The 18,066-nt window shown below is 58.0% G+C and overlaps 3 protein-coding genes across 3 annotated transcripts; 1 reads left to right on the top strand and 2 right to left on the bottom strand.

Annotated features, from left to right (window-relative positions):
• The first annotated feature begins 590 nt into the window (after window positions 1-590).
• DPP7 (dipeptidyl peptidase 7) lies at window positions 591-8,211 on the top strand. Its single transcript, XM_081339762.1, has 13 exons — window positions 591-730; window positions 834-935; window positions 1,073-1,212; window positions 1,326-1,489; window positions 1,657-1,792; window positions 1,897-1,978; window positions 2,164-2,330; window positions 2,646-2,706; window positions 5,869-5,987; window positions 6,246-6,402; window positions 6,870-6,934; window positions 7,055-7,125; window positions 7,683-8,211. Exons 1-13 carry the CDS (start codon window positions 652-654, stop codon window positions 7,786-7,788), a joined length of 1,449 nt encoding a protein of 482 aa, XP_081195888.1. The 5' UTR covers window positions 591-651; the 3' UTR covers window positions 7,789-8,211.
• On the bottom strand, window positions 2,406-5,855 carry LOC308674899 (kelch-like protein 9). Its single transcript, XM_081339761.1, has 4 exons — window positions 4,075-5,855; window positions 3,596-3,848; window positions 3,276-3,436; window positions 2,406-3,166 (listed from the first exon to the last, which is right to left on the bottom strand). The coding sequence occupies exons 1-4, from the start codon at window positions 5,122-5,124 to the stop codon at window positions 2,834-2,836; spliced, it is 1,797 nt and encodes a 598-aa protein (XP_081195887.1). The 5' UTR covers window positions 5,125-5,855; the 3' UTR covers window positions 2,406-2,833.
• A 150-nt stretch (window positions 8,212-8,361) lies between the features above and the next one.
• On the bottom strand, window positions 8,362-17,992 carry MAN1B1 (mannosidase alpha class 1B member 1). The gene is given in 14 exon segments (XM_081339760.1): window positions 8,362-11,072; window positions 11,074-11,265; window positions 11,438-11,569; window positions 11,739-11,936; window positions 12,494-12,614; window positions 13,012-13,202; window positions 13,597-13,785; window positions 13,935-14,083; window positions 14,457-14,642; window positions 14,781-14,890; window positions 15,118-15,245; window positions 15,601-15,728; window positions 16,147-16,255; window positions 17,708-17,992. Coding segments are annotated over 14 exon segments (2,085 nt in total). The 5' UTR covers window positions 17,879-17,992; the 3' UTR covers window positions 8,362-10,991.
• Window positions 17,993-18,066: the final 74 nt, after the last annotated feature.

Raw genomic sequence — 18,066 nt, 5'->3', positions numbered from 1 at the left:
CCTCTGCGTTGCCTGCCATTCGGGGGCCTCGGGGCTCGGGGGGGGGCTGCTTGCTCGCCCGGGGCAGCCGCGGAAGGGCGGCCGGCAGGGAGGATCCGGCCCGGCGGGGGTCCTCGGACAGCGGTCCCCGACCCTCCCCCCCCCGCAGGAGCCCCTCGGGAGGCTGCCCGGCTCCCGCCCGCCTCGCCCGCCCGCGGCAGCCCGAGAGGGGCTCCCCCGCCGCCCCCCGCCGCCCCCGGGCAGGGCCTGCCGGCCGGGCGCCCGCTCACCGCCGCCGCCGCCGCCGCCTCCGTGCCGAGCCGCGGGGCGCACAGAGAGCGCGCCGCCTCCGCCTCCGCCTCGCCCGGCGCCAGCCAGCCAGCGGGCGGGGAAGGGAGGCGGCCGCGACCCCCGGCGGCGCATCGGGGGCGGTGGGCGCCCGGCCGGACCCCCCCCCGCCTCATGCAGGGCCGGGATCTGCAGCCGGGGGAGGGGGGGGGGCTGCGGGGAGGAAGCGGCGGGAGAGGCCGGACCCCCCCCACACACACACCCCGCGACCCTCCTGGGCAGCGCGGGGGCGGCCTCGGTCCCCATGGCGACGGACGGGGGGCACGTGACTTCCGCGCACATGACCGGCGGGCCCCGGGGCGCGTGACTGGCGGCGGCGGCGGCATGGAAGCGAGCCCGGCGGGACCCCCGCGCCCCTCCCTGCCCCTGCCGCTGCTGCTGCTGCTGGCTCTGGGGGCGGCAGGTGAGGGTCTCCGCCGCAAGCCGCGCCTGCGCTCTCCCGGGCGGGGGGGGGCTGCCGTGGGGCGGGGGACGCGCTCGCTAACGCCGCCCGGTCTTCCCCGCAGCCCGGCCGGCCTTCCAGGAGCGCTTCTTCCGGCAGCGGCTGGACCACTTCAACTTCCAGAGCTGCCGCAACCGGACCTTCCTCCAGCGGTACCTGATCGCAGGTGAGCCCGGGGGGGGGGAGAAGGGCGGCTGAGCAGACCGCAATTGGTTGCCGAGTGTAACTGCAAACGGTTGCTAAACGAGGCCGTCGCTAAACGAGGACTGATTGCGCTTTCCCGCTCACCGCTGTGTCCCACAGACGAGTTCTGGAGGCCGGGGGCTGGCCCCATCTTCTTCTACACGGGGAACGAAGGGAACGTCTGGACCTTCGCCCTCAACACCGGCTTCCTGCTGGAGCTGGCGGAGCAGCAGGGGGCCCTGGTGGTCTTTGCCGAGCACGTAAGTGGGCCGCTGCCGGCTCCGGGCTGGCCGGGGCGCCCGAGGTCTGAGTCTTGGGGGCCGCCGGGGCACCGGATCCTCACCGGCTCGCCTTTTCTCCTGGCTTGATTCAGAGGTATTACGGGAAATCGCTTCCGTTCGGAGCGGAGTCCCTGAAGGGGCAAAATGCCGGGCTGCTGAGCGTGGAGCAAGCCCTGGCCGACTACGCGGTTCTCATCGCGTGGCTGAAGGAGCAGCACCGGGCGCAGAACTCCCCAGTCGTCGCCTTCGGGGGCAGGTGAGGGCGGCTCCCTAGCAAAATAGCGGGCGCCCCGTGCACCGGCTGCACGTTTTTAGAGCGCCAAGGATCCCGATGAGGCTGTGGTCCCTTCCTCCTTTCAATGAGCCTAGAATTCTCTGCTTCCTCTCCAGGAAAATAATCGCTTTCTCGCTATCCCTCTTCAGTTACGGAGGGATGCTCAGCGCCTACATGAGACAGAAGTACCCCAATCTGGTGGTCGGGGCCCTCGCGGCCAGCGCCCCTGTGCTGTCCACCGCGGGGATTGGAGAGCCCGGCCAGTTCTTCAAGGACGTCACGGCAGTAAGAAAAGGCGGCTTGATTGGGTGCCCTTTTTCCTGCTAAGCGAAACCTCTCACACCCCAGTGAATCTGACTCAGTGAGGGAATTTTGTCTTTTTCTCCCAGGACTTTGAAAACTACAGTCCAGAGTGTCCCAAAGCTGTCCGAGAAGCATTCCGACAAATCAAAGACCTCAGCCTGGTTGGAGGTGAAGGAAGGAGCCCTGAATAGGGGTGAACGGCCCTTGGGACGGTCACTTTTTAGGGTGTGAAGTTGTGGGCAGTTTGCGACTGGATACCTTGCTGCCCTGCACTTGACCGGAATGGTTTAAACCCCAAATGCAGTTTATTTCACAGGTCGAGGATGCCAATTGTGTCTTTCTCTTGTGTTAAGCTTACAGGAGAATCAGCACAGAGATGGCGCTCTGCCACCCGCTTTCGACTCAGGAGGACGTCAAGCAGCTCTTTGGGTTTGCCCGGAATGCCTTCACCATGATGGCGATGATGGATTATCCTTACAAGACTGACTTTATCGGCCATTTTCCGGCAAACCCCGTCAAGGTAAAGGCTTGCCCTTCTTCAGCTGTAGGGCAACTCTGTCCCTCGGGACCCCCAACTTGGCAAAAATAACCTCCGTTTTGTGGTGGTGTCACTTTAATGCTGATATTGTAATTTGTAAAATACAGTTGCAAGCTTTCCACACCCAAACCCTTTCACATGCCTATGCCCAGGGCTGGTATGTTTACCAAAGGGTAAGCAAACATCGCCCTGTGGCTACTTTTGCGTTTCGTGACTCCTGGTACAGACGATATAAGCACTTTGGGATTTGGGGCAGAAAGCATAAGAAATTGAGCCTGGGCGTGTCTGTTAATTCAGGTTGGCTGTGAACTGATGCTGGCCAGTAAGGATCCCATGCGAGGGCTGGCCGCTCTTTCTGGTGAGTCCACGCTCAGTTTCATTCCACAAATGCTGCCTTTCTCCAGGGTGGGGCCTGGGGACAGAATCGCTGCCAGTTCATGTCCCTGACGGTCACCCCGGGAAAAACCCAAACTGCTTTGATCCAGCTATTTCCCCCCGCCGTCCGAAGGCTCCTCTCTCTCGGCTCCTCCTGGACCTGCCATCCAGGGCGGCAGGTGAACGAAGCAGCAGGCGTGATCCGCCAGAGCCCGGGGCAGACAGCCCACCTTTATCCAGGTTCCCCTGCTAGGATGGCAGGCCCAGACGCCGTCCTCTTTGCTCCTCCGCCGCAGAGACCCCCCGCCCGTGACGTAGAGCTGAAGCTGGCTGGTGGTGAGGCTGAAGTGGCAGAGGTCGACGGCCGACAGACGGAGCCGGGCCCATCGATCAGTGACGGGGCAATAGTACTCCGCCTCGCTCACAGGGACCCACTCCTGGCCCTGCAAAGAACCAAAGCGTAGGGCTAGAACCAGGGGGCCTGCAAAGAGCACCCAGCTGGGCCTCGGGGAGTCCCGGGAGCCCAAACAGGAGGGAGCAAATGCCACCTACCTTGGCCAGGGCCCTTCCTCCCAGGCAGAAGATGCGGTCTCCCACCGTTGCCATCCCGTGATCGCAGCGGGCAAAGGCCATCGGCCGGTTCCTGACCCAGCAGCGCAGGCGGGGGAGGTAGCTGTGCATGGCACTCAGGGTCTGGCCCTGCGCGAAGCCCCCTGTGACGGAGAAAAGGGTGAGTGCTCCTTCCTCTGCAACTGGCCCCTGGACACAGGCCGCTCTCAGCCTGGAAAGGGGACGGCCCCAAACCCAGGGCCTTCTCGCACCAGAGGGGCCCGTGCCAGCCGCTCCTTGCCCTGAAAGAGACCCTTCCGCACCTGAGATGTACAAGATGCCTCCGTGAGTCGCCCCCGCATGGTCGGCCACCGGCACCGGAAAGGGCGTGAGGGGCCGCCACGCATTCTTGGCAAGGCGGTACTCCTCGGCCGTGTCAGTCGGCATCCCCAGCAGCACTCCTCCCCCCACAGCCACCAGTCGTTCGTTCAGCACTCCAGCGTAGAAGCGGGTCCTGGGCACCAGCATGCTCGCCAGCTGCAGCCAGGTGTTGCGGCATGGGTCGAACCTGAACACCTGGAGTTGGAAGAAGGAAAGGCCAGTGGCTGCCCCGGGTCTCAGCTGCCCACTTCTCCATTTGGGAAGGTGGAAATCAGCCTTGCCACCAGGAACTCTATAGTGATGCCAACGAAGAAACATTTGCTCCCCTCAAACGACTCCGTTGGCCTCTGACTCTTAAGGAAGACCAAGCCGCCAGCTCTGGCCCTTGGGGCAGTTCCCAGGCTGGCCAGGTTGCCCTTACCTTCTTGGAAGGCTCCTGGCCTGTCGGGTCAAAGCTCTCCTGCCCGCCCATCACGAAGACAAAGTCGTGGAGGACAGCCACGCAGTGATTGTACACGGGCCCACTCAGCTTCCCGAGGGCCGTCCACGAATGGCCGTGCTGGTCAGCAGCCCAGAGGTCCCCGCAGACGGCGTTGTCTGCCGATCGGCCCCCCAGCACCATCAGCGTCTCGTTCCTGTGGCGCACCTGAGTGCGCTCGCTCTGCAGAAGCGGCTGCAGGTACGGCTGCCCGTGGTAGTCCAGGCCTTCCCGGAGGTACCGGCGGCAAGCAGGCTCGGTTTTCATGACGGCTGCTTCCTGGACGAAGCTCTGCAGATCTGGGAGCGGTATAAAGGGAAAGCGGATGTGGCCCAGCACCTCGGCTGCCTCTCCCGGCTGGGTGCTGTTGTGCTCCAGCCAGCAAAGGGCCGCCCGAAAGAGCTCCAGTTCGGTCAGCCCCCGGGTGTCCCCTCCGTCCAGGATGCCGCACAGGGTCGCCCTGTCCAGCTCCTTCAGCTGTGCGGGGTCCCTCAGGATGTGGCCGCAGTGCTTGCTCACCCAGCGCTGCACCTTCAGTCTCAGCTCTTCGGGGCCGAGCCGTCGAGCGAGGCGGAGGATGGGCAGGCAGGAGTGCCGGTCCAGTGCTCCTTCCAGGAAGCGGAAGACCAGGCGCATCACCTCGCGCACCAGCAGCGCCTCGGCCGCCCGGAAGACCTCCTCAACCGTCTGCAGAGTCAGCTCCAGCCGGTTGGAGTAAAGGAAAGACAAGACGCCCTGCAGGCCCCGGGCGGTGACTGGCGGGGCCAGCCTGAGCGGGCTTGCCCGGTCGGCTGGCTCCCTGGCAAAGTGCATCCTGCAGTAGCTGCTGCCCACGGCAAGGAGGGCTCTGTGGGCGGGGAACGAGGCCCCCTCGGCCTCCAGCACCACGTCACACAGGGCATTCTGGGAACGCAGGTTCTGGAGCCCCTCTAGGAGTTTAGGCAGGTAGGTGTCCGAGCTGAGACTTTGGCCTTGCGTCTCTGCAGAAGCCATGGGCCAGGTGTCGGCCAGAAGCAGCCCTGGAGCTCCCCTCTGCCCGTTGGGAGCCCCTCCGGGGTTTCTGCTTCTCTGGGCTCAGCCGGTGGGACGGCCGGTCTTGCTAGCTGCGCTTCACTCTTTGTTTTTCTGGGCTACCAGGAGAGCAGGTCAGCTGATCCCTCATCTCCAAGACAGCAACGACAGATCTCCTCCCCTCCCTCCCATTGGCTGGTACCCACCGAGGTGTGGTGGATCCTGGCCAAAATGAGGGAAAAGGCAGGTCCAGGCTTGCCCCCTGCTTTTCAGATGCGGGGGGAGGAGAGCGGGCTGCTGCCCCCTGGACTTTCTCTGGCCGGGAGGCAGCAGAGGAGGAAAATCTTGGCCTCCTGCTGTTCCTAGGATTTATACCTTGGCTGAACAGAAGGAGGTTTAACAAGGGATATTGGCAGTTTCTCTGCCCAGCCACCAGCAAGAGTTGCTTTCTACGACAAAAACCAGAGCTTGGCAAAGAACGCCTTCCTTTCCTCCGTCGCGTGCTGAAGCCTTAAGCCTGTTTTGGGGCTTGTTGACCGAACAGTCTCCAGCAGCTGCTGCTGCTGCTTCCAAAGGATTTTAACCTGAGACTTTGGGAGCCTTTTCTCCCGAGGTGGGGGGCTCCGTGGGATGATTTCGGCTTAAGGGAGGAAACCCCCCCCCAGCCTAGTCTCGTCTCCTTTGAGCACCTGGAGTGGACTCAGCCTCCTCTTCTTGCTCTACCAGGAGTATTTTACAACTCCACCGGGACGGAAACGTGTTTCGACATTTACAAGCTGTACCAGAAGTGCTCCGATCCAACCGGCTGTGGCACCGGGCCCGACGCTGAGGCTTGGGACTATCAGGTACGTTGGGGGAAGAGCCGTCTCACCGGGGCTGGCCAGGATTGGAGGTGACTGCCACGGTGCCAGGTGGGGATGGTGGAAGGTTTCCTGTTGGGGGTCTCCCATTCCCGCGTGGAGTGCTGCAGACGGGGTGTTCGGGGTGCTCCTTTTCCTCTCGCTGGGCTGACGCGGGCCAGGCACGGCCCGCCTGTTCACCCCAAGCCCGGACGGGAGCCGGGCGCTTGCTTCTTCTGCCAGCCAGACTCTCCTCTGTTCCAGGTCTGCACAGAGATCAACTTAACGTTCGACAGCAACAACGTGACCGACATGTTTCCGGAGCTGCCCTTCACCGAGGCCGCCCGGGAAGACTACTGCTTTCGCAAGTGGGGGGTCTGGCCCCAGCCATCCTGGTTGCGGACCAACTTTTGGGGCAGTGGTGAGCAGCAACCTGTTTAGCTCGTGTCTCTGGATTTCGGCTTGTGATTTGGGGGGGGAGGCTCCTGAAGGGCCCCACTTGCTCTTTGTGATCTGCGGGAGGAGGACCCTGCTGCCTCCTGTGGGCCGCTTGGGCGGTCTTGAAGCGCAGCAGAATGTGGTCCCAGATTCACAGGGACAATGGGGCCTCCTGTCCTCTGGGCCTCTTTGTGAGGATGCTGTGGAATCCCGAAGCTTTCGGTCCAAGGCTGGGACCTCCTGTGGGAAAAGCCTCTGGGCCTGGCTGGCTAAAGCAACCTTGCCGAGAAAAGCCTTCGCGGAGCCACTGAATGGTTTAAGGCGGGCACTCTCCTCCCGACCCCCACCACCGCCACCGCTTCCCCACTGGCTCACGGGCACCCGGGGGGCTTTTGTGGGCTTCCTCGTTCAAACCTATGAATAACCTTGCTGCTCTTTTGATAACTGTAGATCTGGCTGCTGCGAGCAACATCATCTTTTCCAATGGAGATTTGGACCCGTGGGCATCAGGCGGCGTAAGTACCTGCTCGGTGTTCCTGGGATCTGCTCAGATCTACCTGGACCTGTTACCTGATCTCTCCCTCACCCCTCCCCCACCCACGGGAAGTTTGACTCTCAGATGTTGCCTTTCCCAGGTGCGGAAGAACCTGAGTTCCTCTCTGATTGCCATCACCATCAAAGGAGGCGCCCACCACCTCGATCTCCGGTACGTTTGGCCAAGCGGGCCCCCCGGTGGCTTCTTCCCCAGCTCCCCCAAAGAGGGCTCCTCGGATTGTTCTCTTCTTGCCCTGCGGAGTCCTAGACCGGCCTTTCCCCCTCCTCCTCCCCACCCTCTCTCTCTTGCGGGAGTGTCTGGTTCACAAGGTAGCTGCCTCCCGCTCCGGGCTGCCCCTGCCTGCTGACCAAGGGGGGCCGCTGCCGCCGTCTCCCGGATCAGGTGGGCTTTTGGTGGCCTTCGTGCAGCCCAGGTGCTGAGCCGGGGAGCCCATTAGCTCTCTTCAGGTCTCTATGGAGCTTCTCGGTCATCCAGCTCATGGTTGTCCCAAATGGCAACTGGACTTCTTTAAGAAAGTCCCTTCAGATGATTCATTGGCCCTCTTTGTTTTGAAAAACAAGCTTTTACTCATTTTAAATGCTTCAGAAAGAGGACCCACGGCGACGGAGGGCCCCTTGTAACTGCTTAGCTCCCACGGCTGGACGCTTGCCCTTTGACAAGCCTCAGGGATGGTCCACTTCACTGGGCCTTTTTTTCCCCCCCAACAGGAGCTCCGACCCAGCTGATCCCGCCTCGGCCAGGGAAGCTCGGCTGCAGGAAGCCAGGATCATCCGGGGCTGGGTGGAGGCTGCCACCATCAAGGCCACCAAGTAGGCTCTGAGTTGCCAGCCGGTGTGTAAGAGAAGCACAAAGGGAGGGAAACCGGCGTGTCCTCTTTAAAGCAGTGACGCTTTCATGCCACGGTGTGAAGAATAAGGAGGAATAAAGCTCCTTATGAAACGGGCCTTCTGTTCACCTCTTTCTGAGAAAGGATCTGGCAATTGGGGGAGGGCAGGGGAAGAGCTCAAACGCAGCGCTTAGATGCATTCAGATTGGTCATTCTAAGTCGGTGGCCCTGAAAGCAGTAGGGGGGCTACCCTAGACCTTTGGACCATCTAGCCAGGCCCTCACCCACTCGGGGGGAGACCCAGGAGACTCGCACCCCAAGGAAAAACGCTTCCTTCCCTTGCCGGCTTGGTTTCGCTCCGGAGACCCTACAGACGGGAGTTCTCCCTCTGTGCTCTGCCACCGTCGAGGGAGGACGCGCCTGCCACAGGCCTTGAACCCAGGGCCAGTTCCACTTCCCGGGGCCTTTTTTCCTTCAACCTCTCATGCAAAAGCCAGCTCAGCCCGTTCTGGCAAGACAGAAACATACAAGCAGTTGGTGGCACAGAAAAATGCAGCCTCTCAAAATAAATTGCAAGTTTATTAAGGTGGAGTAGAATTTCTGCAGACTGACTCCCCAGCCAAAATCACTTAAGATTCTCTTTCAGAGATATTTCCCACCTCCACAAAAAGGTGAGTCGCACTTTGAACCATTTGCACATTCACAAAAGAATCAATTCTACTTTACAAATACCTTGGAGCAGATCACACCAACGAGGCTTCGGCAAGTATGTCTCTTCTTGGGAGAAAAAAAGGCAATTTGAAAGTAATTATGCAGAGGGAACGATGGGAGCACGAAGGTGCTCCTCACAATAGCGAGCTTCCCTACCAAGTTTGGCAGCCACAATCCTGCCCTCACTTCCGGTCTGTTTACTGCCTGTTGTGCCTGATCATTTAAGACTCTCTCATCTGCTCTTAAGACGTGAGATGAGCTGGCCATGATAAAAACAGCAAAAAAATCACATTTGGCTCCGCAAGACAAACATGAAAATGGAGCTCGGTTTTCCTGATGTGGTACATTTCTCTTGAAATTTCCAAAATTAGGACGACATCCCAGCCTCCATGGAGAACACGAGGCAAGTGGTAATTCAGGGTTGAACACCAGTAAACAAAGCAGCAAACCGATTCTGCACTTGGGGGTTGGGGGGGGGCACGTTTGGCACCTAACTCTGAGAAGGATCCAGGAACCAAACATCTTAGGTGGCCCGCTTAAAAGAGGCTCGGAGAACTGCAGGTTGTGGGTCTGCAGCCCAGCTCTGGACTTCCGTGGGCTGGAAGAAATGCTCACTTTGGGGTACATGCCAACCCTTCTCTCTCTCCCCTTCAAATCGGAAGGCACCAGTTCAAAGTAAAGTGTCAGCCTCCCAAAACTGGGGATTTGCAGTATGGCTTTTAAATTCCAGGGTCTGTTTAAATGGGGGAACAGAAAACTACGCTCGAAAACTGGGACTGCTCCCCCCCAAAATTCAGGTGGGACTTTGTGCCTACAAGAGCAAACACCAATTTCACTTAAAAGGAACGTGGCAATGGTGAAGTCCTCCAGAAGTCCACAATTACAGTGAGAAGAATCTTTGTTACGACAACTAATTGTGCTTCAACTGTTCGAAGTGTTTGGTTCTCCCCGAGTCCCCGGCTTCGTGATGTTGCCGGGGAGAAGGAGCGGAGTCCGAGGCCCACGCCGAGAGCTCCGAGCGATCGTTCTCTTGATTTCGGGTCACTGCAACGTCCCCTCTGTTAGGTAGTACCAAACACCCCGGTCTTGGGAAACATGCATGTTGGGTCAGGCATAACATACAAAAAAGAAACAGGATTCCCAGGCCCTCTGAAGCCACTTTCACAGAAAACAATCCAGCCGGGATTTCTCCTGCCATGGCACCAACGGCAGCTCCCCTCTGTGCCGAGGGGGACCGGGCCAGCTGGGTCTCCCTGTCCTTTCGTTGGGGGGGGATTTAAAGCAGCTTTTCCAGCCACAACAGCATTGTGACCAAGTGGCAGAACAGCAGCAAGCACAAAGGACACACTTAGGGAGGTCCCCAAATACAACAAATCGGTCCCACCAAAACCGGCTAAGATTGTCCCGTGAATCTTCTCTCTGCCCCCACTTTAAAGTGCTGAGATTGAGCAACTGGGAAAGGGAGGGAAATGAAAGCTAGAAAGGGAGGGGCGAAAAGGCAGAGCAAGGGAGGGGTGGGAGCTGGATCCTGCAGGCACTCGGAGAGACAGAAAGACAACAAAGCGCAAAGCAGAAGCGAACAAGCCTTTGTTCCACGCTTTGGTGTAAATATACCTCAGTTCACACCTTTGGGAGCAGCTTCCCCTGTGGCTGGCGTTGAAAGGCCACAGAGCAAAGGCTGGTTAGCGGTTGGTTCTTCAGCCGAACTTTCCAGGGGATCTTTTCAAGCACAAGACAGAAATCCTGGTGGGCAGAATCCGCTCTGGGGACAAGGACCATGCGACCCGCTGCTTCCTTGCTCTCCAGCCCCCCCTCCCCCGAATAGGCTTGCAAAGTAAAGGTCAAGAGCCCCCTCGGGCCTCCAACCTGGAAGAGGAACCCACGCAGGAAGCGGTTTTCGGTAGGATACCTGAGCCAAAACGTTATTCATATTATACGTATATAATTTCCTACATAGATAACCTTCTGTTTTAGCTTTCTCATAATGTAAATTTTCACATTTTTCTCCCTGCATTGCTGCAGATAAGTTAAGAAAATATATATATATATATATATTTAACCCCCACATCCAGCTTCTCCCCAGTTCACAACAGGGCACAAGTCCCCCCCCCATTATTCGGGACCAGGAGGTCAGCAACTGTTTTTGAGGGGAGGACTCTCCTTTGGACAGGATCACCCCTACCCCACCCCCACCTGCAGCCTTGGTCTGACCCTGGGGTGAATACCTGGGGAAAAGGCCACGGAACGGAGACAACGGAAGAGGGGTCCCCTCTCTTGCTATTTTGAGGTGCTCCCTGGGTCAAAGTGAGCTCTGCGCTCTTCACATATGCCAAGCGGGATCTGGCACGGCAGTGACCTGATTGCCCGTTCCTCCTTTGGGTGCCCCTTTTCGGAGAGGGGGCAGTGATTCCAGGCCAGAAACCCACCTCCCCTCACATACAATTCCTCCGGGAGGAATTCCCTTCACCAGGAATGTCGCTCAGCCTCCCGCCAGGTCCCTGGAATGGGGGCAGGATCGAACCTGGGAGCGGCAGACGCCCGGCTTCTCTTTACGCCGGTGGCCAGATGGGGAGCGGGTGGGCCTCCGTGTTGAAGACGTACTTGTCCAGGTTGATCAAGTTCAGGTCATCCGAAAACAGCAAGAAAAAGTACTTGAGAGTCTCGCCCAGGAAAAAGCTCTCCATCTTGTCTCTCGGCTCTGGATGGCCGGGGCTCTGGACGTTGTCGATGGACGTGTAGCCGCCAGTCGGGACCTGGACGGGGGAAGCCCAGTGTGAAATTCGAAGGCCGTCAAAGTTCACCATCTTGGCTTGCTTGGGGCGCTGTTCATTCAAAGCCTGCTTGGCCCCAGCTGTACCTCCTGCTAATGGGGCGTGTGCGTCTCCTCCTTTGCTCTCTCTGATGGGACCCCCAGCTCAGACTCACCCGGGTGTATTTATTGAAACTCTGCAAGATCTCCCAACCCCAATCCTGGTACTTCTTATCGCCGGTGAACCGATACAGGTAGAAGAGGCTCTCCACCGTCTCAGGACGCAGCAGGTTGTGCCTGTCGGCCGTCTGGGCAAAGGAGAGCAGAAGGAAAGCCGAGGGCAGCGCAGCCCTGCATTTCCACCCTGTGTGGGCATCCCCGTGCGCCACCCGGATGCCCGCAGCAGAGCGGGTCTCGCCCTCCCTCCGCCAGGGACTCCGGGGACCCGGGCAGGGTCAGGGCTGCTGAGCTGCTCACCTTGATTTCCACGTCCTTCCGGTCCTTCTGCGGATGCATGTTGAAGTGGACGATTTCGGGGCTCAGGCCAGTCTCTACCTGCACGTACATCTGGTGACAGGTTTCCGCCAGCTCCGCTGCCAGGGTCAGGTGATCTGCAGGGAGCCCGTTGTGCGCGCCGAGGGCCAGGACCCCAGGCAAGAAGCAGACCAGGTGATCCTGCTCCGGAAACACAGAGGGAGGGGAGATGGTGGGCCACCGGCTTCCTCTGCAAAAGCCCCTCTCCTACGCTCAAGCCGGGAAGCCTCTGGGGCTGGGGCGCACCACGCCTGGCTGGCTCCCCCGCCAGCTGTCTTCCTGTCGCAGCCCAGGGAAGGGGTTTCCTATTCAGAGCACAGGAACTGATATTTCAGCAAGGAGAGCCAAGAAGGAAGGGGGAAGATCTGCGCAGGCGGATATGAACCCTTGAGAGGGGCCATTGCGGCAGGTGCTGGCAGCCCAGCGGCTTCTCCAGGGGACTAAAAGGCCCAGCCAAAGGGCTGAAGACACAGTGCTTGGACCCTGAAGGGGAAATCTGCTTAATTAAGCGAATCCATCCACTGCCGTTCAGAAACTGCTTAACAACAGCATGGAGGGTAGCTGGTTGCTGAAGAGGAAGCAAGAGACTGCCTTATTCCACCAGCACACCCCGAGACTCTCTGGGAAGAGCAGGTTTGTGGAAAAACAGGTGCCCCTCTGCCCCCTCCCCCACCCCCTATCCTCAAAAGAAGGCTCACCATCTTCGCACTGAAACGGCCGTGAGCGAGCTCGCCGACAAAGGTCAGCCTTTTGGGATAGGATTTCCGGAGCAGGTGCATCTTCACGCCCTCCACAGCCTTCACGTAGTCTTCCAGGAGCCTGCCAGGGGAAAGAGCGCGGTCGTTAGGAGTAGACTTAGCTGCTGGTAGCAAAGCATACCATAAAAGGCATAACGAAGGTCGATCAAGAACGCCAACCAGGAAGGCATCCTTGCCTCATTTACAGTTATCTTCAGGCCATAAGCTGGAGAAACATCACACATTGTGTTTGAGAACGGGAGTATGTCTTTGCGCATGCAAGGTTTTCCCAGAAGAGAGGAACACAGCTTCAGGAAAGCATTCATGGGTGTGAAAATGAAATAGTATTTTCATCCTGACTTCCAATCAACCCAAACTCCACTTTTGTGCAGAGCTTGCAGGAAAAGCCCTGGAATTCTCCACAGAAAATCCTGCTAGATTTCTTATAAAGGAAGGAAGGGAATTTTAAAAGGATTTACTCATTCTCCTTCTTCCCTCCCTGGATCCACTGCTTGAGCAAATACTCGTAGTAGCTGTCAGCTCGAGCCCCCAGGGTGTAGACCCCGAGATGGGTGAACTGCCCGCTGTTGGTGTTGATAAACATGGGCACCAGGCCGTCGTTCTTGCCAGGGAGCGAGTGGACATGTCTCATCACCCTGTCCACAGCGTTCTAGGAAGCAAAGGAACAAACAGTGGAGCTTTGGAACCACACCCAGGAAAAGCAGTACACAAAGAAGACTTTGAGACACGTGTAGCAGATTTCTAGGGGACTGGACCCAGTTCCATCCAGCCACCACCTGTGGGGGTTACAGTATATACCCTGGTGGAGCTACACCCCGAGAAGAAATGCAAAAAGCCTTTACTAGTCTATCTGGAGACAAGTTTGCGCCAGGCTTCCTTCTGCAACCAAACAGCAGAGTAACTGACTATCCCAGAAGCTAAGGAAGCGTCCACTTCTTGATTAGATAGCTTCTTCCTCTCCATCCACCCCACCCCGCTCCACTCTTCAGCAGAACCGTTAAGAGGAGGGAGCCCAGCCAATCCACTCCCTTCCCCCCCCCTACCTTAAACTTCTCTTCCCCAGTCAGGCGGGAGAGCTCCCTGAATTCCAGCTGGATGCTGGTCACTTCGGCCACGGTGCTGTCAGAGGTCCAGCGTGGCGGGTGGGCTGTGCCCTTCCCAATGTTGACATCCGAGAAGGGGATCTTGGAAGGGGTGTGAAAGGCCGGCATGAGCCTGCTCCCGATATCTTTCTGGACAAGGGAGAAACAGCAGGGTAGGAAAGAGAGAGAGAGAGAGCCACAGCCATTTTTAGGTGCTGGGAGAGAGGAGAGGCCCTCTTGGTCCTTCTGAGAAGGGGAGGGACGCACCAGAGGCCTTAAAAGGCAGGCAAGGAGCTTACCGCTTTTTCCAGGAAGAGGCTGTCCCCAGACAAGTGGTAAGTGCTCAGCAGGCCCCCGAGGATACGAATGGCGCTCTCAAAGAGATTGACATCCACGTCTTTGTTGAAGCTGAGCTCCCGGGAGACCCACTCTCGGGCTTCTTGGAACTCTGCATCGGGGAAAGGAAGCCCAGAAGCTCGAGCAACGTCTCCCGGGCAGGAAAGGGACAGCCTGCACAAGCATCTGCCTGCAGATCCTGCCTCTCCGGCAGCCCCTCCTGAAAGAGAAGCCCCAGACGGGGTCCGGGCTCGGCTGTTCCGGCTGAGAGATTATTCCTGAATTCCAGACGCTTCTCCTTTTATTTGCTATACGTCGGGCTCCCTCCAAACAGGCGTCCCTCAGAAACAGCCCCCTCAACTGACAAGGAGGGTGGACTGGTGAAGGCCGGGAGAAAAGCAAGGAGCCCACCCAGCCGGCCACCTTCTCTAGGTTTCCCCGGTTGGGGCAGGAAGGCGGAGCAAAGAGACAGGCGAGGCACAGACCTGCCTTTAAGCCCAAGATCCACATGGTGTCCAGCGCATCGATGAGGGTCAGCCCGAGGCCAAACCATTCGTTAAAGGACTTGGAGATGGGCTTCAGCTCGTCGTGGCCCCAGGCAAATTCCTTGTAACCTTTCCAGGCGTGGCGGAAGGCTTCGATCACGGCCAGCTGGCGTTCATTGAGGGGCACTGAGACAGGAAGGAAGAGACGTCAGGAGCTGCTCTCGAGGGAAAAAGCAGAGTCACCACCTGTCTCCCTCCCAGGAAAAGGCCCCGTGGGCTGCCGCGTCGGCAAACCTCTGGGTTAAGCTGAGCCCTGCCCACTACCTGGCTCTTTCGGGTCTTCGGACGCCACGGCGGGAGGCCTGCCTGGAGGGTTTATTTTCTTGGAAGGCGGCTCGGGGCTCGGGTTGGGCTCAATCGCGGGGCCTCCCCAGCTGCAAAAAGAGGGTTATTGCGTTCCCTCCTTCCTGGGCATCCACTACGCTACAACTATGGAGAAGACAGACAGACACTCCCCGTCGCAGGAGGGCGTTCTCCAGCACCCTCCCTGCCAATCTGCACAAATGGGCAGTCCTTGCGGGCAGGGATCCCGGGATCCTACGCTATTAAAACGTGTAACCGGGCAGGAGTCCAAAACTGCCTCCCTAAGCAAAGGGCTCACCTAATGGCAGGCTTATCCAGGTTATGCGCCTGATCTGCCTGGCCAGGTTTTCCCTCCGTCTCCCTCCAAGGTGGCCGGATCTGCAGATTCGGAGGCCCTCGTCGGGCAGGAATCTGCTTCAGAGGTTTCTGGGGGGGGGGGGAAGAACCAAAGGAATTGGTTCATAGGCAGGAGTGGAGGAATTACTCTTAGAGCCCTAAATGCTTCAAAGAATAGCTTGTAAAGGAGAATGCGGGGAGAAGGGGAAATCCCTCAGTTGCGTTACGAAGGCTTAAGGCGGCTGACTCAGTTCAGTCAGCAAAGGCCAGCCTGGGGATCCGTCCAGTTAGAAAAATCCCTTCTAGCTAGAAAGTTCAAAGGCCAGATTTACAAACAATGATGGCCACAGACAGCCCAGCCCTCTAAGGCTGCTGACCCGCCCCTTAGCTTACCGTAGGATAATACGGGGGGGTGGGGGGGCAGAGGAGAGAAAGGGGGAATTACCTGAGGCGAAAAGTCCCTGAGGCTGGCATCAGCTTTCTGGGGTATTGGGAGAATCGCCTGATTTGCTGGATTCAATCCAGGGATCTCCAGATCAGCCTTCTGCTCCTCCAAAGATCTGCTGGTGGCACCTGCGTGGAGAGATTAATTGCAACGGACCTGATGCAACGGGATGAAATCAGCTGCTGAGCGTAACGCTAAGGCTTACCTAAGGCTGCTTCCAAGAAAGGAAGGAAAAAAACACTAAATCACCCTCTTCTGTCAAATGTTCTCAACAACAACAAAAAAATGCAACTAAAACAATACTTAGGAATTTGGGAACACAACAGCCTGAAAAGTTGGGACACATTTTAATTTCTAAAAATATTTTGTCACAGTATAAAATCACAAAGCAGAATAGCCTTTTATTTGAAAATAAGCCCCAAGTCACTCCAGAGACATACAGTGCTTCTGAGTGGACAGATACAGGATTGTGGTATGAGCTGTTTCAAAAGCAACCGATTTCCGTTACGCAACAACAATTTAGGGTACAGAAACTAGCAGGCTTACTTTTCCACGGGTCAGCCATGTTTGCATACGTCTTGATTCCACAGACAACCAGAAAGGCAAAGAGGAAGAGGATGATGCTCCGCTGAAGGCGGGACAGCTGCTTCCATTTCTGAGGGCGAACGTGACAATAAACAAAAGGAAAAATCATCCTGCGAATTCGTCCTCTCACCAACTCTGCGCGAGTCCCCACAAACTCTGCTGGACGCTGCCTACTTCCCTGTTATCTTTGGATGCCAAGTGCTACAGCAAGAGCACAGGATTCTGCTGAAATATTTACTTAATGCATTTGACTAATAGAGGAGGCGCTTCACAACAGGAGCAAAAGAACACAAACGCTTCTGATCTGGTGATTGATGGCAGACAGCAAAGCACCCTCTCCAAGCCTGAAGTCAACCCCGTCTCCTCCACAAAATGCCCCAGGAAAGCAGCCTCTGCTTCTCTCGTGGCCCTTTGCAAAGACTCGGATGTAGCCCCAGTTCTCCTCTCTGCCTCCTGCCTTAAATGAGAAAGGAATCCTCACATACAATGCAATTCATTGGCTCTGGAGCAAGGCTGCTCCCGTCTTCAGTGGGATGGCAGCTGCCAGACACAGCCAGCTCTCCGCTAAACGTCTCGAAGGAAAAAGTCCTTGGCGGATGAGCAACACCTCACTGTTACTTGCCACACCCCTAGATGCGCCCTTTCTTTTCTCAAAATGATCCAGGAACAAGAAAATTGGCTGGTTGCTACCAGCCTCGTCTACCGACTATGCATTGGTGCTAGCTATTTTGGCAGGGAGCATTTCTCTGAAAAGCAGATTAAAACTACCTAAATGGAGGCAAAGCCTGCCCATTTCTATCCGGTCTTGATGGGGATATGCTGCTTTCGGGATCAAAGGCTGCAGACTTTTAAAAACTGTGTATTATTCGGTAACAGCTGACACACCCAGAGGCAGCAAACTGGATTCGATGGTATGTAAGATCCTGAACTCGACGGATTCTTAGTCCACCCGCCCTGTCCTTTAATCTTAAAGAGAAGAACGAAACCCCCATGTCCAGATGCAGTCTATCTCAGAGTACCAAGTGCTGGAGATCCTAAAGCTGCCTATTACCAGAAACGCTTAGCCAGACACAAATGGAAACCGCGCTCTTTTATCTGCAGCAAGTGGGCGTCTTTCAAAACTATGCTCATCCTGGTTAACCCCATTACGATCCGTGGAGAAAATGGGTTTACTCTGGGGGTCACCAGAGACGACCCGAGGCCCCTCTTCAGGCCGAAAGGGAGGAGACGGCCTGGCCCGTTCAGCCTTCCGCCTTTTCAGCACCGACCCGCGGACAGCAAACCCGAAAGACCCGCGTCAGCAGCCCTTACTCGCGCCTCCGGACACGCAGGTGCTGCAGCAAGGGGCCGACAGGGCGGCGCCCCCCCCCCGCCAGGAAGGGCTCAGCAAGCTCGACCTGTTGAATTCCAGCCCCCCCCACCCCCCGCAGCTGCCCCAGCTCAACGGGCGGAAGGCGCCAGGCGCCTCGGTGCCTACCCCGCTCCCTCCCGCTGCCCCCCCCGGCTCAATGGCTTCTCTCACCCGCCAGCAGGAGCGCCTCCGCCAGGCCTTGCTGTTGTTGTAGCCGCCGCCGCCGCCCGCCGCCTGGAACTGGCCGCCGCTGAGCGTGACCGAGATGAAATCCCGCCGGGGGGGCGACAGGAGGGGCGGCGGCGGCGGCGGCGAAGAAGAAGAGGAGGTCGCCGAGTACATGGCGGCCAAGAGAGTCTTCCCTCAGGAGCCGCGGAGCTGCCCGCCGCCCGCCGCCATCTTTCTTCCTGTTGCTGTCCGCGGCGCCGAGAGGGAGAGGCCTAGAGCGGCCACGCTGGGACGCCACGTAGCCCCTCCCTGCTTGGCGGTGTCGGTTGCCGCAGCGCCCTCTAGGCTCCGCTTGGCGACGC

Source organism: Vipera berus (genome assembly GCF_964194415.1).
Source record: "Vipera berus genome assembly, chromosome: 15".
Lineage (NCBI taxonomy): Eukaryota > Metazoa > Chordata > Lepidosauria > Squamata > Viperidae > Vipera > Vipera berus.
This window is presented reverse-complemented; position numbering and strand designations above follow the sequence as displayed.